Here is a 24,671-nt window from a genome sequence, read left to right on the forward strand (position 1 = left end):
ACCAGCTAGGCTGCATGTGTAACTAATGAGCCGCTTTGCTTTTGAAGCTGACAGTGACTATTTTAGATTTTCACGCAAACAGGTAACAGTTTCCTAGAAACACAAATTAATTGTGATAATGAATAATGAAACCCTCTTTCGAGCAGCCTTACCCTGACATTACCCCCTATTTCCTACGCGCCCAACCGCCTCGCAGTAAAAAGGGTCAAGCGACCAATTAAAATACACAGTGTATAATTTTATAGCTTTCTCCCAACGGGGTTCCTGGTGCCGGTGTCGAGACGACGATGCGCAAGCAGCAGTGCCGCACACAGATCAGTTTCATTCTTGGTGAATAGGGGCGGAGGAAGCAAACTCATTAGAATCCTATAAAAAGAAAGTATCCGAGATCATAAAACACAAGGCTGCTGGACTAAGTGCTCACTCACAGCCAGACAGAGACAGAGTCGAAACCCCTTGTCAAGTTTCTATCTGACCGTCATAGCATCAGTATTTTAACAGATCTTCTCTTCGTCATTGTTTCCCCTCTCTACTGGGCTCTCTGTGTTTTTTTTTTTTAGATAACTGTGTCGATGACAGTTAATTTTCCGAAAATCTGATTTTCTGGAACAAAAACTTCATCACTACTGTCTCTCTCTGACACTGACAGTGCGCACGTTTCTCATTTAGAAACTTTTTGCGGCGCAAAGTTAAGGTTCCTCTCGTGATTCTTTTTTTTTTTTTTTTTTTGGTATTTCAGTATTTTTTTTCAAGGATGGTCGTTTTAACCTGGAATAGATGCTGTATTGTGATGTTTCTCGTCGCTACACTGAAGACGGGGACATCTCAAATATCAGAGGCGCGCCCAAAGGCGAACTCCATCAAGCCAGCTCTGTTGGAAGAGTCACCTACACCGGCAACAAACCGCTCCGCCACTGTCCACAGCGGGATCACCAAGAAATATAACATCCTTGCGCAGGTAATTTTAATTACTGAATTGTCTGAGGACTTATAAATGGATACATCAGGCCCACATTTACGACCGGCTTGAAATTATGTAAAAGTATTAGAGCCAGGGATTATTTTATTATTTTTAGTTGTAATAATAACCTGACGATTCCAAAAGTAGTGTTAACGTATTCTAATAAGCATGACTAAGAAGAAGAGCATTCTTTTTATTCGTTTAATTGAATTATGAGGTTGCCGTTGATACATACAAGCCCGCATAATTGTGCGGGACGTCTCCAAAACTGTGCCTATCTTGAGGTGTACGAGTGAAATAGCCCTATGCTTTAAATAAAGAATCTCTCACGTGTGCATCGTTATTGGAAATTGCAGGGATTGGACCCCTCATAAACCCTAATTGCCTCTCAGACCTGACGCCACAGTCGGGTGCAGCGCACTTCCACAGTAAATCATTAATGCCAGCAGAAATGTGAGAAAAAGTTAACACTTGGGGTAATTTTCTGTCTGGGTCTTAGTGTCATTAAAGTGGTCCAGACGCTTGCTGGGATTATGAGATTCTAACTGTGGGGCCTCTGAGGGATACTCTTAGCCACCACTTAATACCCACTCAAAGAGTCATCAATTCCTGCTGTTTCAATAAAGTGCCATGTTGCTATAGTTTGACAGGCAACATGGGATCAAAAATGTTGAAGAGTTGGCAGGTTTCATTCTGGCAAACATAAAAAGTTGTGAACATTATGAGTTATTTTTATCAAGTTAGAAATTAGAGCTGTACATTTATTGCTTGGCTGGGAAAGCAGCGTACTCCATATACCAAATGATTTCTCACAAGAGGAACAAAAGACAAACAAAAGCCAACAGACCTGTAAGTTTTAATCAAACATGTAGGGGTCTGATTATGTGGAGCTCAGAATTGCTGTTGACACCTCAAAGTATCTTTTCGAGCAGCAGATGGCACTGCCACATCTCCCTCCTGTAGACAGTGAGCTCACTGAAACAGCTGATTGCTCCTGTCCTTATATTTTTAAACTTTTTTTGTCTTGTGGTCTCACCCTCTAGATGTAACACTTACTTATGTTTACATTTGGTTTGTTCAGCTGTCTGTAATATCACTTGAAGTAGTGATAGTGTTGGATATCTGTGAAGCGCATAGTGCTGAGAGCAGCGCTCTGACATCCAGCTCAGACAGAAGAAATTATGGAAAAGCCACTTTCTCTCCTCTGCGGAGTGTGGAGATCCAACCTCAAGCAACCCTGCCAGACCTCAATTTGAACGCCTGCTTACATCTTTGCCATTGCATTAATCTGGAGCGGTTTGGAAGAGTGGACTGAGAGGGAAACAATATCACAGAGACCACCATACTGTTACAAAAGTAAAATGTCATGGTATGGAGTGGAGTGTGTCTAAATGAAGATGGCTAATAGCATTTATGGCAGGTCGGGGGTATATATATATGTGTCTGTGTGTTTGTGTGCGTGTGTGTGTATGTGTTCTGGCTGCCAGGATGTTTTCCAGAGTTGTAAAGTAACAGCCGCAGCTCAGCCATGGCCAGATATGCGGCTTGACGCTGGCAACCAGACTGCACTGACCTTCTGCATCTCACCATACAGTGGCCATTTATGAGCAGAATAAATCAAAGATAACAAGTCTGCTCTCTCCATGAGGCTGTAATGACAAAGTGCAACATATATTTAGTTTACGCTTGATCACAGGGACTGTACAACTGCAATTCCTCTACCTTAGATTTTAAAATGATAATAAATGACTTGAAAAAGGTTGCATAGCACAAAACAGCACATTACAGAGTAATTTTCACTCCAAAGTGGTTGACAGTAGGCTCATCAAAACATTTTCATCTCTGTCTGCATTTGTGAAGTGAATTACTGCTGATTAGGGCTTGGGTGTAAGTTTGGAAAATGGGCATGCATCAACTCAGATTTCTCCTCTGGCTTCTGCGTTATGGGAAACCTCAGTGCAGATATCCTACAAGTAGATTTATGGTCAAGTTGTCATGCTGCTGTGTTTGTTAGAATCGGTGAGGAATAGCTGGCAGATTCTCACACCTCTGGAGAATTCACAGGGGGTTCAGGATGTGAGCGATTGTGAGCTTGCCAGTGAGAATCTGAATAATTCACCACCACGGCCATTTCTTAAAACTCTTTCTTCTTTCTTTCTTCTTCGTCCACAGTCAAACACAAAAATAGACAACATCTACACGGTGTGAGGCAGCTCTTTGGGGGGCCTGAAAATCTCTCATAGTTACACAAAACTGCAATAAATTTCCCCCAAAATTGCCCTCATTGTCTTACTTTCAAATAAAGCAAATTATCAAAGGGGAGAGTCCAGCCACCCAATGGAGACGAGCTGCTGCAGCCGGAAACAAGAGTGGAATTTGGTGTTTTAGCCTTCAGATTAGAAATGCTGTTCAGAACATTTGGTTATAGGAAGCATTTGACAGCTTAATGTGCTTTTATTTCCTGTAGCTGCTGACACCGTTTGGCAATAAGGGTTACATTAATCACACACAATCCTGGGTCAGGTTTTGGCTATCCCTGGGTGTTCGGTTGGTGCAAACTGCTGAGTGTTTTTTCCCGTTGTCTCACCCTTTTCACATCGGCCTGACTGGAGTAAAACCGAAAAAACCAAAATGTACGCCTCTTAGACCTTGACAGCCGCCGCACGTGGGTGGCACTGTTGGCTCCTTGGAAGGGAACCAAGAGAAATAGATAGCATGGGCAGGCAATGCTCACCGCCGTAACCTCTGATCCCACAAGGGAACTGACAGCGTGGTGGCATTCGTGCAGTACGTGTCTGTAAAACATCAGTAGCTGTTCAGTCAGCCTTAACTAGTTGTTTTATTTTATTCAAGACAGAGAGATTACTTTAACAACCAGTCTCTGAGGGCTCTGCTTATAAAAGTAAAACCACGTCCCCCCACCAACATAAAATCACTGCTAGGTGATCCTAATGAGCTGAGAAAGAGAGAGAAAAGGCAGGGAGAGGTGTGAGTGCTTGTTAGCGCTCAGCTCAGTTTGGGCTTCAGTCTGTGGCCTTTCCAGTCTGTGGGTCCCTTGGGCGCTGTGAGGGTCCTACACTGAAGCCAACTGGGGCCTCCTCTGGAAACCTCCTTTACTGTAATTGTACCTCTTAATGAGAAGAGACCTGTGCGCCTCTCATTCAACAGGATTACACCTTTTAAAGCAGCCCACCTCCTAGATTACCATCAACAGCCTTTCCGCTTTCCTTTGATAGTCTTTGAACAGAGCAGTCATGTATGCTGACTGCGTGCCTCTCCTTGTGTCCGATGAACAAGATCAACTCAGAATGTATACTTAACTTAAAGAGGGTCTAGTTTTTGGAGACTTTGGATTAGGGATATGCCCATAAACACATGTGTTTTGAGTGATGAAAGACGCCAAGCTGGCATTTTAAGACATGGTTTGTACGCGTGACTTGTGCGCAGCCATCCCTATGTAATGTGATATTGGCTGTCTGTGCTTTCAGGGCATATGAAGTTTGTTTATGTACTGACATCGTTTATTTGACTCTGTAGGGCCCCTACCACTCATTAACACCATTCACAGTTTCAGGTTACGTGCCTGATCTCTGAAGGTCAAGTGCAATCACAATACGAAGCTCCAAAAGTGTGGCTTGTGTATTAAGTGTGTGAAGAAGTCCTTTACTTAAGCTTCACTGGAGATTTTTATGCTTTTGTCACAGACAAAAACAATGTAAGTACAGCATGTATAAACTTCTCTTATTACTTAGGTGGTGCAGTTTTTCTGTAAGTCAAAGGGAGGGTTCAAAGAAGACATTAATAAGGTTCTTCCCCCCTCACCATCCCATTTTCATACTATCCTGAAATTTTAAATCCTCAGACTCAAACTATGTAGAAGAGACGTACCTTGTGCTATTTTTATTCAATGCAGAGAACTTCTATCGAATTATATCAGCACTTTGGAATGACACTGCAGAGGTAAATAAGGGACCCAAAGACCAGGGGGAGGGTTCAAAGCCCTGTATATCCTGCAGTAAATCCCTTGTAGATTGTTGCTCCCGCACATTTAAGGTTCTTCTTCAAAGCCACGGCGCTTTACCAGCACGAGAGCAGCATGGGACAAGTCCGGGGGCTTCCCTTATGGCTCTCTGTCTGTCTCTTCCTTTATCGTCTCACCAGCATACCAAGTGAGGCTGCAGGGTACATAATTTTCAACCCACTTCCTGCACAGGATCCAAGTCTATGCTTTTATGTGTGAAGGCTGTCTAAGGAAAATAAGGGAGCAACAGAAAAAAGATGCTATATGCATAAGATCCGTTTCTAATGAAGCGCCTTCCCTCAGAAGTTGCGAATGAGGCGTTTTAAAACAAGACAAGATAAGGCAAGATTATCAGCCATGATTTTTGGGGTCTGCCTTGTATCATTGGGTTTCAAAGGACTGTCTTGTGGTCTGAGCTGTGATGGAAGAGGTGAGCCCCGTTCTTCTTCTTCCACTCCCCCCACCCCCTCCATCAGTCACTATCGATATGCACTGTAATCAATCCAAGCCTTCTTGCTAGAAAGACAGATAGGAATCAGAGCAGGTAGTATGAAGTACTACAGCACGTGGCTGGGCCCATTTGTCTCCATATTTAGATAACAGCACATTTTTCATGTCAGGGAAAGAACTCCCACTGCACTTTCTTGAACTTGTCTTCAGACCATATTTCCAGCAAATGTCCCTCCTCAGCTGTGATTACACCAATAGCCCCCGGTGATGTACATGTTTCTCTGAATGAGCAGTTGAGACAAAAACTGAAAATTGAAAACCTGATGAGGTAGAAAGTTCATTCTCGACTTTGGAAATAGTAGTTTGCCAAAAGAACAAAAACCCTTGACATAAATCTTAAAGCTAAAGCAAACTCCAACATCTGAGGAAGACGTAGGAAAATTTTCTAGAAAACCTATTAAGTGGACTGATTTATGTTGCTACGTAACCAGTGAAGACGCTGCACAGAAATAAGCAGCAATAGAAATCTGTCTGCTGGCTACTCCTCTGCAGCGAGCTAGCTGCTGCTGTGTAGGGTGGGTCAAGAATGAGCTTTCATGCCCAAATGGGTTTTTCTGTTTATGCGTCAACTGCTCAACCGTTGTTCGTCAAGAAATACTTACACCATGTAACTCCTGTAACTGTAATTTACAGAAAAAACAAAGGAGAAACATTACGTTGATTAGTGAGCTTTAGAGGAGCCAGACTAGCTATTTCCCTTGCGTCCAGTCTTTATACTAAGTTAGGCTAATTGCCTAATGGCCAAAATCCTAGACCTACTCTTCCCATAATGCAACTTGATGGCCATTATATATTAGACCTTACCTGCCTGGCAAGTGTCCATGTCCTTCAAACCAACAGTTTTTCACATACTACTCTCCATTAAGCCCGTAGCAAGATAACTCTAATGACACCACCAGGATTATTTTCTCAGATTTTTGAAAGGTCCTCCAGAACCACATTATAGGCACAAGGCTTTATACAACTTGCTGGGTAGTACTCCCCATGACAATACTGGTCTTCGTGTACACAAATGGTGGCATTTCCCTTTCAAATGAGGCCTTTAAAAATTTTGAGAACAGTAGTGATTAATGAAATATTTAGAATCTATCAAACAACAGGGCTTTGGTACTTTCATCAACACATCAAGCATCTGCTATAAAGGGAATCTCTCAAAATGATGGATTCAGTTTAATATTCCTGCTCATTTTTCTATGCCTGTATCATTGCTGTTTCCAGCCTGAGAAAGTCAGTATGGCATCTGTTCAACAAGTCTAATTTTGAGTCTGTACTTTCTGAAGCACACGCACATTGAGTAACAACTTCTAATGTGCTGAAATATTGATATTGTTGAGTGCTGATTTGAACATATGTAAGTACATTCATGTACAGTTAAAGCCTGTTCTTCTGGGCATGGCCAGCTGACCTTTATACCTCAAATGGAGTTGGCTATTTATTGTGGTTATAATGGTTTTACTCTGATTTAAACATCTTCCTTGTTCATTCTCATGTTTATTGTTCCATGTTTGTCAGTGGTAAGCCACACTAAATCAGATCTGTCAATGCAGTGCCAGCTAAATGTGGTTGTGGTACCAGTGGTGGTGTGCCAGCAAAACATGTTGTTCTAATGTCAGTCTGCACTGGACATAATTTACACAGTCAGAATCCATATCCTGCTTGTTTTTTCTTATCTGGATATTTAAATAGGTTTTGTGAAAATGTCTCAATACTCAGCCCTTCCGTTGTAATAACAATACCCCAAAATCAAACTGAATGGTTTAAAATAAATATGATGTGCAGCAATTGGAGAAACATAGTGGCCTGACCTTTGATGTGTCTCGCCCAGCGGATGTGGACATGAGCCAGAGCACTGATGTTTTCTTGCAGCTGTTCAGAATGTATCTCTCTCTTGATAAGTTCAGTGCAAATTTGTGACATTGTTTCATTTGTCTGGGGAGTTCATTTGATTTGCGATAGAATTTATGTCAAAACTCCTTTGCTCCTGCTCCAAGTCTAACAGCGACAAGACTTGCATGTGTAAGGAATTATATCAAGACAGCGGTTCCAGTAAAATTTCCCATTGGTGCACACACTTGTTATGGAAAAAGTGAGCTTGGCTCTAATTGTACTTCTTGCTGCTTTGGACAGTGGATGTTATGTTTGTTTGTTAAGGTGGTGGTTTTCCTAGCGTGGCCATTTCAGTGCATTTACGGAACAGACTTAAAGGTTCTTTGTGTGCTTTGCTGGACAACAGAATATGTCTCAACCTTTCGGTGTCAAAACAAGAAATACTAAAGCAAAAACGAAGCCAAATTGACTATAAAGGAGTATGATTACAGTAATTACCCCTCAATTATGCCTGTAGACTCATTAAGCCTCTGAACACTTTGAGACAAATTGAGAGAAACTGAAATGTTTTTTTCTGGATTTGGAAATTCAAATGACTCCATTGTCTTTGACCTGAAAAAAAAGACCACACCAGTGAGAGACATGCTAATCCCTACAACATGTTGTCCACTAAAATTGGCTGCAGAGGGACCACAGCCTACAGTCACCCAAAACAAGCAACCAACATATTTTCCCACTTGCCCCCAACTGTATCTAGCCATAAAGAGAGTTTTGGCTATATTTGTCAGCATTTTCTGCACATCTGCATGCTGCTGAGACTTCTGACACCACCTCAATACAGTGAAGGTGAGTTGCATTTGGTTTTGTCCAAAACATCAAACATTATACTTGTAAAACTTAACATCAGTGTCTCTTTCTAAAACCAATTATACTTGTTATTCTCAAACCATAAACAATGAGTAACCAGCCGGTCAATCTTTATTATTACAGTAACTTTGTTTCCGTCAGTATAGGACGTGACATTTCTCTCCTGAAACAGTGACATTCAATTATATACATTAAGTGCATACAAATAAAAATAAAGTAGCCTATCATGAGATATTCTTGGATTGACTGCCTCCTTGACAAAATGAAATGCTGTTAAAGTAAAATGTGCAATTTTCTAACATGGCAAATTGCAGAGCAGTTTAACTCGGCAATATTACGTAGCAATTTAAGAACTGATGTGGAATGGGGGTGTGTACCCACCATGACCCTGTTTTAGTTGGGTTGGGTCCTCTGATTTTCTGGTCTCCAGGGACCTCTAACCTGAACATAACAAGGGTTTTATTTGGCTTTTTAACTGCTACAATTTTAATTTTGCGACCTGAGGTGCATGGTGCAACTGCGGTGGAATTAGAAGGAATGCAGTTATTGTGTTAGTTCTGGGTAAGTAGGGGTTTGCTGGGTTGTGACCAAAAGAATCCACTAAATTCTTTCTCTTTAGCAGTGGTGCCCTCTGCAACAGGGCACTAATGTCCTTGTGTGGGAGTCACATCAAATATACGCCCTATTTAATTAAATTGATTTGGGAGGAGATAACACATTGGTTTACAATCCCAAGAAGATCCAATGCCCAATATAAAGGGACTGTTTCATGACATTAGATTTTTGATCGTATAGATACAGCTATGGGAGGGGTGGGTCCACCAGCCAGCCCAGGACAGTTTCCAGAAAATGGCATTTTGATGTGTGCCATTCTGAATGATGTAATTAAGAGGAAAAGTTATGTTTATGCCACAGCTACATATGTGTGTATGTGTGTGTGTATGTGTGTGTGTGTGTGTGTGTGTGTGTGTGTGAGAGAGAGTTTCATATTGTCTTATCACCCTTAGGCACATAAATAAAAGTCAAATTTTAACAATAAATAAAGGGCAAAGTTTTTTGCATCATTTACAAAAAGGGTAGAGGAGCTTTTGAAGAGCTCATGCTGTAAAGCCCCGGAAATAAAACAAAACATGACTGCACCTTGTGACATGCACCTTTGACATAATCTGAGCAGGTGGGCGAAGCAACTGCAACCACATTGACACCAATGTTGCACTTCAGTGCTCGATTCTTATCGACAATCATGCACCTACCACATTGTACATGCTGTGAAGCGTTTCACTGGGTTAGAGCTCTGTGCAGCCCATAGAAAATGCCATCTCGTCAACACAAAGTTATATCAGGCACCATACATTCCCACAAAATGTAACCAAAGGTTTACAGTTAGACTCAGGAAGAGCTGTTTATCCTATTGATATAAAAGTCTGATATCCCTGAAGTTATACACCTTCACCACACCTTTGTTTAGACAAATGTGCATTTTTGCCATATAGGATCTTTCATTAACCCAGCAAATTAACAGTATCTTTTCACAGATTGAGTAAATGCATCTTTTTCCTCAGCAGGCGTATCCATGCAGCAGTGATAAGGAGTGCAGTGTGGGAAGCTATTGCCACAGCCCTCAACAGGCTCCCTCTCGCTGCCTCACCTGCCGCAGGAGGAAGAAGCGCTGCCATCGAGATGCCATGTGCTGTCCTGGGAACCGCTGCAGTAACTGTACGTACTGACACACACAAACACATTTCAGTGCACATCAGTTTCACTTATATTGTGACTGTACGATACGTGTCAGAGATCTGATTTCTTGTCTTATGTAGATAATCTGGAAAAAGTGACTTGTTTCAGGTCACTGAACAAACAGTACCACAGTATCTAGACCAGAGATTTAGTGAAGGAGCCAATACATTTAAATAATGTTGAACACATGCTTTCAGACAGAGTTGTGAACTATAGTTGGTCAGTGGTTAGAAATCAATAGTCACATTTTGGAAGGCATTCACCAATGAACAATATAAACGGCATGGATGTGTGCTCTTTGTTTTTAATTGACTTGGGAGCTGACCAACACATTCAGGAGGTAACCAGCCTTCACAGTTGCAGTTAGTTCTCCTGAAAAGCCTCATTTAGCAATCACTAACACATGCTGCTAACATATTGTTCTGGTCTTTTAACTATTCAAGTTGGCCATCAGGTTGAACAATCTATTATGTGCAGTAAGTAGGCAGAGTCGGTGTTGTTTTCTGTCATGTTTGACCTTTGTATTTGTCTGTCTGCAGATATTTGCGTCCCTATCTCTGAGAGTGTGCTCTCACCTCACATCTCAGCTTTAGATGAGCATAACAAACTCTCCACCAAAGACCACAACTGGAGGAAGAGTGGGAAGGCACACGCTAAGATTTCACTTAAAGGTAAGATTTGATTGCATGTCTCTGATGTCGTTGTATGTCCACTGGAAATGCTGCCATCTCTAAACACTGTCATTGTTGCTTTTTTTCTTTCATCTTTTCTGCTGTCATCCTCACTGAGTCTGGTCTGGGTGGATGAATCTTCCTGTTGTTCACTGTCTGCATGTCCTACAGAGTTCATGGGTGACGCCAGTCCACAAACTATGTTGATAATTACCCCTCTGCTCGTATGTCAATGTCTGTGCCCAAAACACAGCACGAGGAGCTTAGAAGAAACCACAATGCTCCTGCTGTTTCTGCACCTACATAAAGCCATACAAACACTGTCATTGACAGCACTCATTGTATGATACCAATAAACCCATAGAATGCAGGTTTGGCACCATTACAGTTAATAACTCTTTTAGTCCCCTGCTTAGCGTTCATGCAACCTGATTTAAGTTAATGTAAGGGCTTATCCATGAAGCAATATGTTTAATGAGACACTTAAATTACTCAACTCTAAATGCACCCTCAAGACAGCAGGCTGTGATGCTAAAATCCATGTGAAAATAGCAGGGCTACTAAACGTTGCTATAAATAAGGCCATTGACTTTTATTTGTGCTTGACTCACTCCCTCTCCTTAAACATTATTATAATGGCCTCATGCAAGTCACTGCTTGAGAAAAATCCACCCCAAAAAAATCAGTGGTGTTAAAGCAACGAAGGAAGCAGCCAGGCTTAGCAGCCCATCCTGCTGATGGCTGAAACTTCATATCGAAATAACTAATAACTAAGTGTGGTTTTGTCAGTGATACGGGATGACTGGTGAAGCAGCTTTTGGCAAGAGGCGATACACATTTAAAAGCGTTTCTGAGAAAAAACCTGCATGACTAAATTGTGCTAATTATGCATTCATAAGAGTAATGCTAACCTCCTGCCAGAAATATTCGACTCAGACCAGATGGGACGATATGGTTAATATACAGAATAAGCAAATTGTTCGCTTGATTTATGTTGAAAGCTTCATGCATTTCTTTTGTGTCCAAAATGGCCACACATAATGCAATCTGAATTGAAATGTGAAGAAAGGGTTTCATAAATGTATCCGTATGGAAAACATAACAGCTTAATGAGCAATAATCGTACACTTCCTTTGCTTTATTTAACTGATGCACTATAGCTGGATGGTTTATAATTTCATGTATTTCTTTTATGTCTCTGATGAAACCTTTGTTTGTGTTTTTCTAAGCAGACATACAGAATGTTATACTGTTTGGAGATTTATTGTCTACTGGTACACCACTTATCAGTCTTCTTTTTTGTATTCCTCTGTTAGGGCATGAGGGCGACCCTTGCCTGCGTTCATCCGATTGCTCGGAGGGCTACTGCTGCGCCCGCCATTTCTGGACCAAAATCTGCAAGCCAGTGCTGAGGCAGGGAGAGGTGTGCACTAAGCAGAGGAAGAAAGGCTCTCACGGCTTGGAAATCTTCCAGCGCTGTGACTGTGCCAAGGGCCTTTCCTGCAAGGTGTGGAAAGATGCCACCTCCTCATCCAAGTCCAGACTCCACATGTGCCAGAAGATCTGAAGTGGAGGCAGCTGCTGTCGGCGTAGAGGCCTCTGTCTCCATCTGCGAGGGAAAGTTTGTGGCTATATTGAAAGGAGCAAAAGACAGAGACTAATAAGAGACAGAACAGTGTGCGTGGGTTCAAGCTCACTATTCGGCAAGTGGAGAGCGAATGGGATTGCTTTAATGTGTTTGCTGTGAGTGGTCCATCTCTGCGCTCACATACGAACACGCACCCTCACACACGCAAGCACACATACACCTCATGGGTTTGCGAGATCACTGAGCTCATGGTGTGCTTGCTCACAAATACGACAAACATTTTACACATTCTCATGACCTTCAGGGAGCCACAAGGTTAGTCAGTAGATGCTGTGATTGGTGCGGACCTTTTCTGGATGGAGGCAACAGACGTAGCAGTCTTTCATCAAGCTTCAACCTGTAATAATAATAATAAGACAAATAGACTATTTACAGACAAGCCATATTTTCACTACACAGTACATTCCTTACCAAACTCCAAAGTGGAAGATCAGATGTGTAATATTCTGTGTTTCATTACTGGATCTTGATCTTTTGTCAAATTTAAATATGTCACTCTTCAAGTTGTTTGTTTTAAGTCTTGAAGAATTCAGCTATTACCCAATAGATACCAGTCATATCATATCAGGAACTTACTGCATACACTGTTTACTCCAGGGCTTGACTTGTGTTGTCTAACAGCATCCTGTGACTTCAATGTGATGCATAATACTATTACACCAAAGAATGAAAGATCATTTACATCTGAGTGATGAGTTTCATCTGGGACATTAGCTTCTTGCCCGCTTTTTAGCCACAAGAAGAGAGATAAAGTATTGTGTCCGTTGTGTAAACCTCGTTTGATCTGTCAGATCCAGCTGCAGTCTATTGTGATACAACTGTGTGGGTTAAAACAGTATGCACTGAGGTAGTGCTCTGCCGCAGACTTAGTGGTTCTGATACCAGACCGAGAATGGTTCTGCTTTTCCAATCTCATGAGCAGGATTCAAGGATACGATGGAAGTGCAATTTTTTCCATTTACAAAGCCAGTAGGAATGGAGACATGAGAAGATTGATTAGAGTTACAAATATGCTCCATAAACTTGATGTTTTCAGAGAGAATTTCAGTTGGAATGAACACTTTGTTGATGGCACAAAGCCCTGTTTATTTTTGTATTTTTCAAATATGACTGCATCCCTTCTTCCTGTGCAGATTTGCTTTACTGGAGGTGAAGCAAGCCCCGCCATCCCCCAGTACAACTTCTTTAAACAACCACTTGTTACCTACATAGTCAGTATAACATCACATTTTCCTCTTTTTGCTTTAATGTTTTTAGAGCATCAACTACTCATATTTTGTAACCATTTAAAATATCAATAAGCTCTTATATTGTAAATAGACTGGAAAGATTGAAAATGTATTTAAGAATCAATGTATATCATGTACATATAATAAAAATATGAATCTTAAACGTTGCAGCAAATGATCTAGGTGAGAAGCGTAATGAGTGATGAAATAGGATGAGCACAGTTGGATAGATTGAAAGTAATGTAGTTGAAATTATAAAAGCTGTGTGTGTAGGCAAAGGGGAAGGCATAGATAGTTTTGACTGATATTACAGACTGGATGTATCAAAAGGGTGATTCCTAAAAGAGAGACAAGCACATTAATTTCCAAAATACTTTGTGTAAATGGTGTCAAGATGTATATCCCACTAAATAGTGTTTGTGTTAATACTTCACATTGATTTGTTTTGTGTATTTACAATGATTAATAATTAAAAGAATGTATTTTGTATCATTGGTTACGCAGGACTGGTTATTACTTCTTGTGTCGTTTGTTTTTATATTGTAAGACATGAGGTAAAACCAACTTAAGATGAAACATGCTTACATTATTCATTATGTTTCATTCATTTAGAATAATAAAATAAAAGTCACAAAAACATGTACTGATTGAGAGGACAGTGAGGCTAGTTTCAGACATGTAGTGAGTGTGGTTTAATCACAAACTTTTTGCAAAATTTGTCATTAGATTTTGATTCAAAATTGCCAAATCCTTGATATGGGATATATGGAAGTACATCACTTATTGCCATCCAAGCCCCACCCACAGAAGACCAAAGAAAGAAAAAAAAGAACCCCACAAAAATAGAAATCAGAACTCCTGTGAAATGACCAAAACTGTTGTATTTTTACATCTATTAATTATATTATTACTAGAGCAACTACACTTCCAGCATAACGATAATGAATTTATACCATAAAGGTTTACATTAAAGCCATACCCATAAATTGTTACAAGTAGCTTGCAGTGCTTAAACATAATGAATGTGAAAATATTTGAGATTATACACTGCTATTTCAATTGCCTGTATAATCCAAGATGAAATAATCATAATTTAAAATGACTGATGCGGCAAATCCTGAAACTGTTCAAGGGTCACCAAAACCACCAACAGACTGTATCTGCACTTGGAGTACAAATACGACTTCATAAGACCCATTATAGGCTGATGCTTTGCAGATGTGATCTATAGACAATATGCTTTGATATGCTCCTCTTACAGAAAAAAAAAGTGCAGGACATGTTTGGTTAGGTAGAGACCGCTTACACTTTTTCATCTCATTTGTATAATATGATATATGGAAATTTGGGAATTCTTACTGACATCTTTGAATGCGATCACTGTCTTTACCACTTCAGACAATGTGTTGAAAGCACTTTGAGAAGCCATTTCTTAAACAAAACTCAAAATTTTTAGGACATTGTACAACTTCACTGGGTCCTGTTTGGACTGTTCACAAGAGAGTGACATATTTTTTCCATCATCTCTAACAGGAGACGAACAATTTGCAAAAACATCAAATGCAGCATCATCGTTGTGGGGCTGCTATTGTTCTCTTCAGTATGCCTCATTATGTTCAAAATAAGTTTTTATACTTAACTTTTAATGCCCCTTGCTGCAAATGACAAAAATGTTAAATAAAAGCTGCTGAAAACTGCCATGCCGCTCCTTTGAGGCTTTTGTTCAGGTTGTTGTAAATGCAGTTTAAACCAGATGTTGGATGTCATGTGGCCTTAGAAACTGCTACAGTGCTACACCATATCTACTACAACATTATTTTGATTATTTGAGTTACAAGCATTGTGCTGTATATTTTCCAGCCTTACTGTGTCAGTATACATTTACAGTTTAGCCAGCACGCCGAGATAAGCTCTACTCACTGCAATCAGTAAGCAAAAATTCTTTAGCTTAAACATCTGGCGCCACTATGAAATAACCAGAGCATATTAGTAGGATATTTTCTTCTTTTGTAGCAGTCTTGTTGTTAAATATATGCTGGGTTTGATTGGTTGTTGCCCTGTAAGTCCTCTGTAAATGATTTAATAATACATATTCAACTTTTCCTTCAGTCATTAGCTTATTTTACAGACTATGTGGAAAAGTCTGTGAGTGACCTCTTATGTAAATGTGTTCACCAGATGTTCAATATTTGTATTTCAAAAAAGGTGTGAAAAAATGTGCAGACTCCTAAAGGTATAGCCATTTACACCGTTCCATTTGTCTTCTGTTTTCCCTCTTGGTCTTCTTCTTATAGTAACAGTAGAAGCAGTGTCATCCAAAAGAAGAAGAGTGTTTCTACTATGGGCGTTCAGCTTTGATGGATATTTTATAACCTTTTTTTCAATTTAAGGTGGTGAGAGATGCAATAAATCATTTTCTCACATTCCTTGACAGTAAAAAGCAGAAACCTGCAATAATTATTCAGCACCAAACTCGCACTCTGCACTTAACAAGGTTGTGTTTTCAATCCAGCAAGTGTCCAGTCAGTTTTTTTCACCCCACATGTGCTTTTGATTGAAAGTAATGACTCTGCCCTACCTTTGTTTGGATAAGGTTTCTATTTGGTGAAATATTGCATGCCTTTTTATCTCCACAGACACTGGAAAGGGTACATTTGGGGTGACTGGAGACTTCAGGTCTCCATGGAAAGAAGAGGTAGATACAGACAGAACACGCTTTTCTCCAACTCCAGGCCACCCACAGGCTCTGGAGTCTCCACCAAAAACCTGCTAATGAGAGAGCGACTGTCACTGGCTCTGCACTTTCCAGCGTGTGTCAGCAGAAAATACAAATGAAGGAGTTCACACAGACAGGTTTGACTGCTCATGAAGTTGCCAGCTAAATAAATATGCTAAATGATTCAGTGGAAGGCTTTGATTTTGTGCCCGTGTTGGCACAGTGTAAATCATAAATGTAATTTTGGTTTGTATGGCTCATATCATTCACTGTGGCAGAGAAGGAAAGTCTTCTCAAGCAAGCAGGCCTCATGACTTGATCGCATAGACTTCTGCATCTGTGTGTGATGTCTTGGATCAAACTTACACCTATTATAAGCTGAAGAAAAAGAATGGTCATCAGTTGTATGGTGACAAAGACGGCTTTAATTTGTCTCATGCTTTCATCAATCTTTATGTCTTCATTTAGCAAGAAAATAAATTCTCACCCTAAGCAAAGCCAGACTTATAGAAATTCCTGAGGGAAATTTCTTAAACATATCAAGAAAGTTGGGTTGACCACAGGAAACATGCGGTTGGATGCTTGGCGACATTTTACCCTTCTGTCACAGGGCCTGTTGGTCATTCTCAAATTTTACTTTAGCCATGGGACCCAAAGTTTAGGAATGTACTTTTGCCCTGCGGTTATAAGAAAATTACAGCAGTAATATAGTGGTGGAAGACATATGAAAAGAAAAATGATTTTTTTACACGCATAGAAGGTCTGAGTTGAGGTCTAGTTGACAAAGTTACTTCAAATATGTTGCATTTTGCAGTATTCAGGACTTCATTACTTAAGTAAAGTCCAGGCATATTATCAGTAGCTAGTCCATCTGTGACATTTTATTATACACAACTGATGCATCAGTGTGTATGCAGTATTTTATTGTTGTAGCTTTTCGAGGTACAGCTAATTAAGTTTAGTCCAGTGATATCCAATGTGGGGGTCGGGATCATGAGAACTTTAATAGGGTAGGAAAGAAGCAAAAACAAAGTTCTGCTATAGAAACTTATAATTTTCATTTTGGACTTTTCTTTAATATTTGCTTTTTTGGTGAAATAATGGATCATTTATTTCTTGGGCCTCAAAACTTTATTTAAATGAAACTGCTCTGTGGTGGAAATGCTAACAACTGAAACGTGTCAACAGGCCCCAGGTGGACAATGCTTTTTAGTAATAGGTCACAAACCAAAATTGGGATTGGGAATCACTGATTTGATCTTTATAAATGTATTGTATTTTATCGGAAATGCAGTGGAGTATAACAATATAGTAGCATAAAATGCAAATACTCACAGTATGCTAAAAGGATAAATATATTATGGATTAGGTTAGTCTAAGGATTAAATGAAATGGGTAAAGACTCACTTAAAATGGAAATATTTTTGTACAACTCTTGAAAAATATTCACTTGTCTTAATTTCCTAGAAGCCATTTTGGATCAAAACCTGCATTGTTCAGCCAATGCTACACGTGACATATAGAATAACGTCTCAGCCTCGAGGCTTCTTGTTGTGTGCTTATCTTCTCTATCTCAGTCTGCAGTCTGCTCTGATTGAAGTGATCATTACAAATGGCAAAGTTTTGGTTTTATCATTGCAGCAAGGTTCCCGATTGTTATTTTCCATGACCTTTCTTTGCAGCAGCATATGGGCCAAGAAAATAATCTTTTTTACATCAGAGGTTATCCAAATAGATGGAATCTCTCTGCCAGCTCTCAATCCCTGGACCCCTGCCTGGTCAACCACTGCTTTTTGTCAGTTCTCAGTATCTCTGCTCCAATGTTATTAAACAGTTACATTAGTCCTTAATGGAAATACCACAGTGTGTGCAACAGCAGTCCAATAACCACCAGAGACACTATACTAAGGGTCTTATAGAGAAATTGTGTCACATCGTGACAGATTAAACATGACTGATAAGCAAATCATGTCTTATCTTCTGAACACCATGGTATTCTTTCCAACTTCAACACATGTTACTCATGCAACACTCAATTTACATTTCTGCTTTTTAAATACACCCAGTTCTCTCTATGACTTTATTTCTCTTTCTGTTAACCAAAATATTAATTCAATACTTTTGGCCAGTGGGCCATTCGTTTAGCCTCATCTATCACACAGTGCAACATGAACATGGGTTTGTTCGGACTATGAGTAATAGCAAAAGCACATGATGGCGCTTGGATGAGTGTCAGCCATTTATAAACCATTTAAATGACCATTTCTTTTTTACTTTCTGCACACAGTCTATCACACCACTGCTAAATTAAATGCAGTAGTAGATAATCAGTTGGTATGTCACTAGTTGCTGACCAAATGGTTTCTTAAATAACAACCAAAGACCTGCAATTTTTCAGTTACAACTACATCTTGAGCATTACCACTTCAAAAATGTTTGTTTTGGGAAAATATCTCTGGTATCTCTACCTAAAAAGTAAGTTTAATTGTGCCAAATTGCAAGATTTGGGGTCTTAGTTCCCTTGGTGCCCCCAGAGCCCCAGGTTCACTGTGTGGCAGTTGGTCTGTGGTACTTTGCTTAACTATAGTATAGTTTGGCAATATACAAACACTAAAGCAATATAACTGAAGCTGCACTCAGGTTTCACACTGCAAGCACTTTCTAATTGTTGACAAGGAACATTCAACAAAACATAACGAGAACTAAAATAGTAATTGAATTCTTTGGAAAACTTTTCAAATACATCCAAAGCTGTCAGAAAAGAACACCCCTGTCATCTGCAATCAATTCTGCATCTAAGTATGGTATGTGCTGGTGCTTGATTACAGAGAGGTGACAGCAACAGAAGAAAAAAAATGTTTTTTCTGGAGCACAGCTGCTACAGGGCCATCACTTTCATCTTATTGCTTTTTGTCTCATATTTAGAATAATTACATTGTCTGATGTAGAGAGAATTATGTAAATATTTCATTAAGAAGGACTTTAAAGACCCCCTACAGAAACATTTTAAGACAAAACACTGCTCTGAATAAGAATCTGTCTGATATGGTTTATCAAAGAAAAGTTCAATAAACTACTTACACATTTACTTCCTCTTCCTCATTAAAAAGTCCGGATTCTATAAAAATGCAAATGTGTTTTGCTTTTAAAAGTTTAACTGCCAGATGCAAGATGTCTCCTACTTCCCTGAAAAGTCCATTCTTAGGCCATGTGCACTGGAGGATTCAAGTTACAATATCACTCTTGTGTAAATTGTATATTGGACAATGATTGGGTTCCCACTAGTTGTGGTGTCACAAATCACGCTTGTACATGCACTTGCTAAACTCAGATTTAAGGTGAGAAACTTTCCCCCTTCAAATGACGGATGTAACAACCTTCTGGTGCCAAACTCTGCACATACATCAATATGTCAGTGAAGGTCAAACATCGATGTGAAAAAACAATAAGCAGAACACATGTTTCAGAGGAGGGTGGGGGGGCTTAAAATTCTAAGCAAATAACCTGACTCTGCCAATTATTCCATAAAGGTGAGTCATGATAGGTTAGATGCCAGCTAAGTTAATTTTTCAACCCCTCGTGTAATGTCTGTCCTGTGGGTTGATGTTCTGTTGATGCAGTTTGTCTTTGTGTTTGTGTGTTTGACTTCTCGTAATTCTCCAGACGGTTCCCCATGACTTACCAAATAATTTTGGAATTTGGTCACAGACGATTTAACATCTTTGAAGCTGTGTTATTTGTCTTGTGTTGTTATGAAAACTTTTACATAAAAGTGCTAACTGCCAGACCTCTTTAATGGCTAAAAATGCTGCCATTCAACTTTCTATGACCCAACATGTTTAGTCATTTCTAATAAGTAACTTAAAACAATTTAAGAGTCGGTTATTTTAGCTACCCGTGTGTATCTGGGAGGACACATTGAGTACCAGTCAACATCAAGGGAGAAAAAAGTTTTCTATCATTGTCAGGTTGAGATGCAGTGAAAAAGGAATGCAGGTTGACATGCCAAACCTCAAGCATTTCCTTTCTGTCCATATTGTCTGTATTTATATTTACTGATTTCTGTTTTTATACTTGTGAAGTTTAGATTTTGTAAACTCGCTTTTTTATACAACATGGCAGTAAAACATTAGAAGACAGTCCAAAACAAGAGAATAATTCCACATGGCAGACTGCCAAAGTGTTTTGTCCGTATACTTTTCCTGAGAAGTTTCAGATGGACGGTTCATCTGGACATTAAGCAGGGCATCCAAATAATAGATCCAATTACTTCATGCTAAAGTTATGAATCAGATGACATGTGCTTAAACTATTTCTGTTTTCCAAGGCCTCACATCTGCATAACAGTCTGCATATACGATATCTCTGATAGCTGATGTCTGTATACATCCACATATGTACATAACCTTGTGTATATTTATATGTGTACAGTATCACAACCTTGTCATAGCTGAAGTGCTTTCCTTTGCTTTATCCCTCAATGGTCTAAAATCAGGTGATGTAACTGATTGACTCTGCTATCGTAAATGTTCTGTATATCCAGCTGCACCTGAGCACAGAAGAGTTTGTTTTTGAGCTGATACTGTGCCTCATGACAGCATTTCCATCATTCATAGAATAAACGCATGTACACCTGCTTGGCTGATCTCCAACACTCTTTGTGGGTCATGACTCTTTTCTCACTTTGTCAATCTTGGAACATCTGTTTTGACTTCCTCGAGCTTTACCACTGCCAGACTATGGAGTATTCAGATTTATGTGAACCCCAGGAAGAAGTAGTTGTTTGTTGGTATACACATTGATTTTCTTTTCAGGAAACAGCATGGGGACCAAAGCCAAATGAAAGAGTGTGCAATTATGAGAGAAAGGCCACCCTGGAAAGTGCAGATCTGGAACACACTTAACACTGGAAGTTAAGTAAGACAACATAAAAAAAACATGTCAGATCAGTTTGATTTAGGAACAACAAAATGAACATTACAATGTTCTCTCCTTAGCTTGCTGTCTGTTGTTAGTTAGTAATCATGGCTAATTTTCATGCCAAAGATATGTTTATACGTGACCAATTGGGTTTCTGTTACATTTCACAATAAAGCGCAACAGGTTTTTATGAGCTAACAACAGAAGGGCTGCTATTATTAAGGTCAGCTTCACTACATTTTTTTGTTAAAACCATACCTAAACTATAAAATGTACATTTTGCAGAAATGTAATGCTAATATCTAATGTGATGCTGCCTGAAAGGTCAGCTGACTTATGCCAAACTACAACTCTTAAAAATCAGGAGATAGACTCTTCTGTTGAACTTCGATCACAGGCGCTCTACATGAGATATCCATCAGCTTTGAGCCAAGTTTGGAGTCCATCTGTGATCATCTCCAGACACTCTCATCCCAGCTCCGGCTCTCATCCCAGCTCCGGCTCCTACTGTTACCATCTCTCCCAGTACTGCGGCTCACTTTTACTCGACTTCTGAGCGCTATTCGAGATCCCCGGCTGCCTGGCAGCCCTTCCTCACCCAGTGTTCCTTTACCTTCCAGCTCCAGCCCTCCTCCTTCCTCACAGCACAGTCACTAGTGCCATATATCATCTCACTTCTCTCAGGCCAAACAAGAGAGTGGGGAACAGCTTAGTGAGAGAGACAGTCCATTGCCTGTGACATAGTGGAGCCCTTCTTTGCAGAACTTTGCAGAAAGTTTTCGATCACGCCACTCCCGGAAGAGAAACAGCTCGGGGTCTTCTTAACCTCACTCAGGGAGGAAAAACCATGGGAGATTACTTAATTGAATTCCACACTATGGCTGCTGAAAGTAAGTAGAATGCCACCTCTTTGTTTAATGCATTCTACAATGGACTGTCTCAGCACAATTAGGATGAGCTGGTGGCTCAGAAGCTTCCAGCAGATCTGGATGCCCTCGTTGCTCTAGCAATCCGCACTGACAACCGGCTTTACAAACACAAGGGAGAGAGCCTGGTCTGCCCGTTCCCAGGAGCTTCCTCACAAATCATCTCACTCTTCTACTTCATCTCCAGAGCCAGTTCCCAGCTTTCCCATGCTTACCCCGAAAGTCATGCAGCTTGGTTGAGGCCGGCTCTCGGCTGCAGAACAACAACAGATGAACTGTTGCATTCACTGTGGTTGGAGTAGCCCTGGCTCACCAGTAATCCAGAGGGTGCTGGTGAGCTGGACAATGAACTCTGGTATGCCCTCTCGGCCTCTTCTCCACACTCAGCTCCTCAGCCTTGAAGGGTTGCGCTCTCAGTCCTTGTCGATATTGGTGCAGATTCTAACCTGCTAGATATCAAGCTCACAAAACAGCTCATTGGGTTCCCCGGTTAAACCCATCTGCCCTGGATGGTCATCTGCTTTGCATGGTCACAAATCAAATGGCTCCTCTTCGCCTGTGCATATGAGGTAATCACTTTGAGACTATTACTTTTCACCTCATCAGTGCTCCTCACTAGCCTGTCATTTTTCGGTAACAGTTCAAAGGTTTTGAACCTTTCAAAGGTTTTGAACCTTTGAACTGTTACCGGGAGCAAATATATTCACCAAACTAGACCTTAGAAATGCTTACCATCTGGTTCGCATCAGGGAGGGGGATGAATAGAAGAGAGCTTTCAATATACCCAGTGGATAATATGAATATCCAATCATGCCTTTGGGTCTAATTAATGCCCCCACTGTCTTCCATTGTATCTGGACAAAATTGTTATTAGGGGTGTACATCTTCCCTGGTCTCACGATTTGATTTGATTAGATTTGATTAGATTCAATTACGATAATCCTGTCCACGATTCAATTCGATTCGATATCTCGATGCATCACGATGCGTCACCTCTGGGGCTGGGAATTTCTAGGCACCTCATTACGATTATGAGGGCTACAATGCGAATGTAAAACGAATAGGATAAAGGTGTATTTTGTGTGACTACTTGGTACTACTAAACAACAACTCAACTAAGTAGGTAGTAATTAAATTCAGCTATTTATTGTTACTTCATATAAATGTAGCTAACGTTACATAGCATAATTACATTATTACAACAGCATTACTGACCTCTGTTGCTGCTATTTTCATTTCTGATGCTGCTGTTATTTGTATAGATTCAGATATGGATTGAACTACGCACTTTACAATGCTCCAGCCAAACCTTGTTCATTCCGCCTAAATATATCTGTTCTTTTTTTTGTTTGTGTCTTGTCCTATAAGTTGATTATTGTAATCTTGTATTGAGCACCATGGGCCTTGAGAAATGGCATTTCGTTCATTTGTGTACTTAATATGTGGATGAATGACAACAAACAAACTTAAACTAGCAGCCAATAAACGTCCTGATCAGCTTCCAGACTGCAGTCTGAAGAGATGTTAGCTAGCGTTAACTACCTTCACTTTTTCAGCAGTTGGAAAACAACAGACAGACTTTAATTAACGGACACACTGTGGCCTACACTGTACATTTACTGCCAGGCTAGAGCTCATATTTTCCTCTGCTCCGCTTACTTTCACCGTCACGTTCTGCCGCCTGTCACGTAGCTGTCCTTCGAAGAATGAGGAGAGGACACTAGCTAAGCGCTACCGTGCTGCACAGTGTGCGGGTTAAAATCATTAACGTTAGTTGCATATTGATTTTATTGATCATGTGAAAGTTTAATAGCGGCAGTTATTCATACAACAGCTGCCTGCCTTGCCAAACAGGGAGACCCACACGTCTCTATTGTGTGCACACCACAGACAGTCCAGAGCTGCACTTACGCACTTCCGAGTTCCGCCTTTTTCGTCCCGTAAACATTACATTATCAATTAACCTCTAGATAATCGTTTTTTGGCATTTGTGAATTGATTCAGAATCGTCCAAGTCTGCATCGTGATGCATCTAAGAATCTTTTCCACACCCCTAATTCTTACATTTTCCAAGTCTCAGCTGCAATTCATATAGCACATCCATCAGGTCCTCCAGGGACACCTGGAGAACCAACTTTTTGTGAAGATGTTGTTCCTAGGGTTTATCAAAAACGCTGGGGGGAATTCACCTTGCATTTCTTGCAAGGTGCTTCTACTTGCAAGAAACTACAATGTTTCCTGGGCACAGAGAGAAACTATGATGTCGGGAACTGAGAGCTGCTAGCCATTTAAACTGGCATTGGAAGAATGAAGACATTGGTTGGAGGGAGTGGAGCTGCCATTTATGGTCTGGATTGGATGGGCCACAAAAATCTTGACTACATCCAGCCAGCTAACTCCAGCCAAGCCAGGTGGGCCTTATTCTTTAACCATTTAAATTTTTTTCTCTTCTATAGTCATGGATCCAAGAACATTAAACCAGACACCTTATCTCACCAGTTCTAGCCTGGATCCTCCCATCCACATGTGTTTTCAGTGTAGACTCTGAAATGATAAAGGCCGTAAGGTGGGTCCTGCTTACTTGATGGGTTGAGAGAAAGCAATGCCTCCAAATGATGTCAGTGCTACTGAAAATGCT

General features: G+C 40.3%; 1 protein-coding gene across 2 annotated transcripts; it reads left to right on the forward strand.

Annotated features, from left to right (window-relative positions):
- The first annotated feature begins 414 nt into the window (after nucleotides 1-414).
- On the forward strand, nucleotides 415-13,960 carry dkk2 (dickkopf WNT signaling pathway inhibitor 2). 2 transcript variants are annotated; one of them, XM_038713259.1, is made up of 4 exons: nucleotides 415-958; nucleotides 9,749-9,902; nucleotides 10,463-10,594; nucleotides 11,911-13,960. In XM_038713259.1, the coding sequence occupies exons 1-4, from the start codon at nucleotides 755-757 to the stop codon at nucleotides 12,159-12,161; spliced, it is 741 nt and encodes a 246-aa protein (XP_038569187.1). In that variant the 5' UTR covers nucleotides 415-754; the 3' UTR covers nucleotides 12,162-13,960. The 2 variants fall into 2 exon arrangements, with proteins under 2 accessions (XP_038569187.1, XP_038569188.1); XM_038713260.1 differs by having other exon boundaries at nucleotides 9,752-9,902.
- The last annotated feature ends 10,711 nt before the right edge of the window (nucleotides 13,961-24,671 follow it).

Source organism: Micropterus salmoides, unplaced genomic scaffold, assembly GCF_014851395.1.
Source record: "Micropterus salmoides isolate LMB-PRFRI ecotype aquatic unplaced genomic scaffold, ASM1485139v1 Ms_hic_scaffold_12, whole genome shotgun sequence".
Classification (NCBI taxonomy): domain Eukaryota; kingdom Metazoa; phylum Chordata; class Actinopteri; order Centrarchiformes; family Centrarchidae; genus Micropterus; species Micropterus salmoides.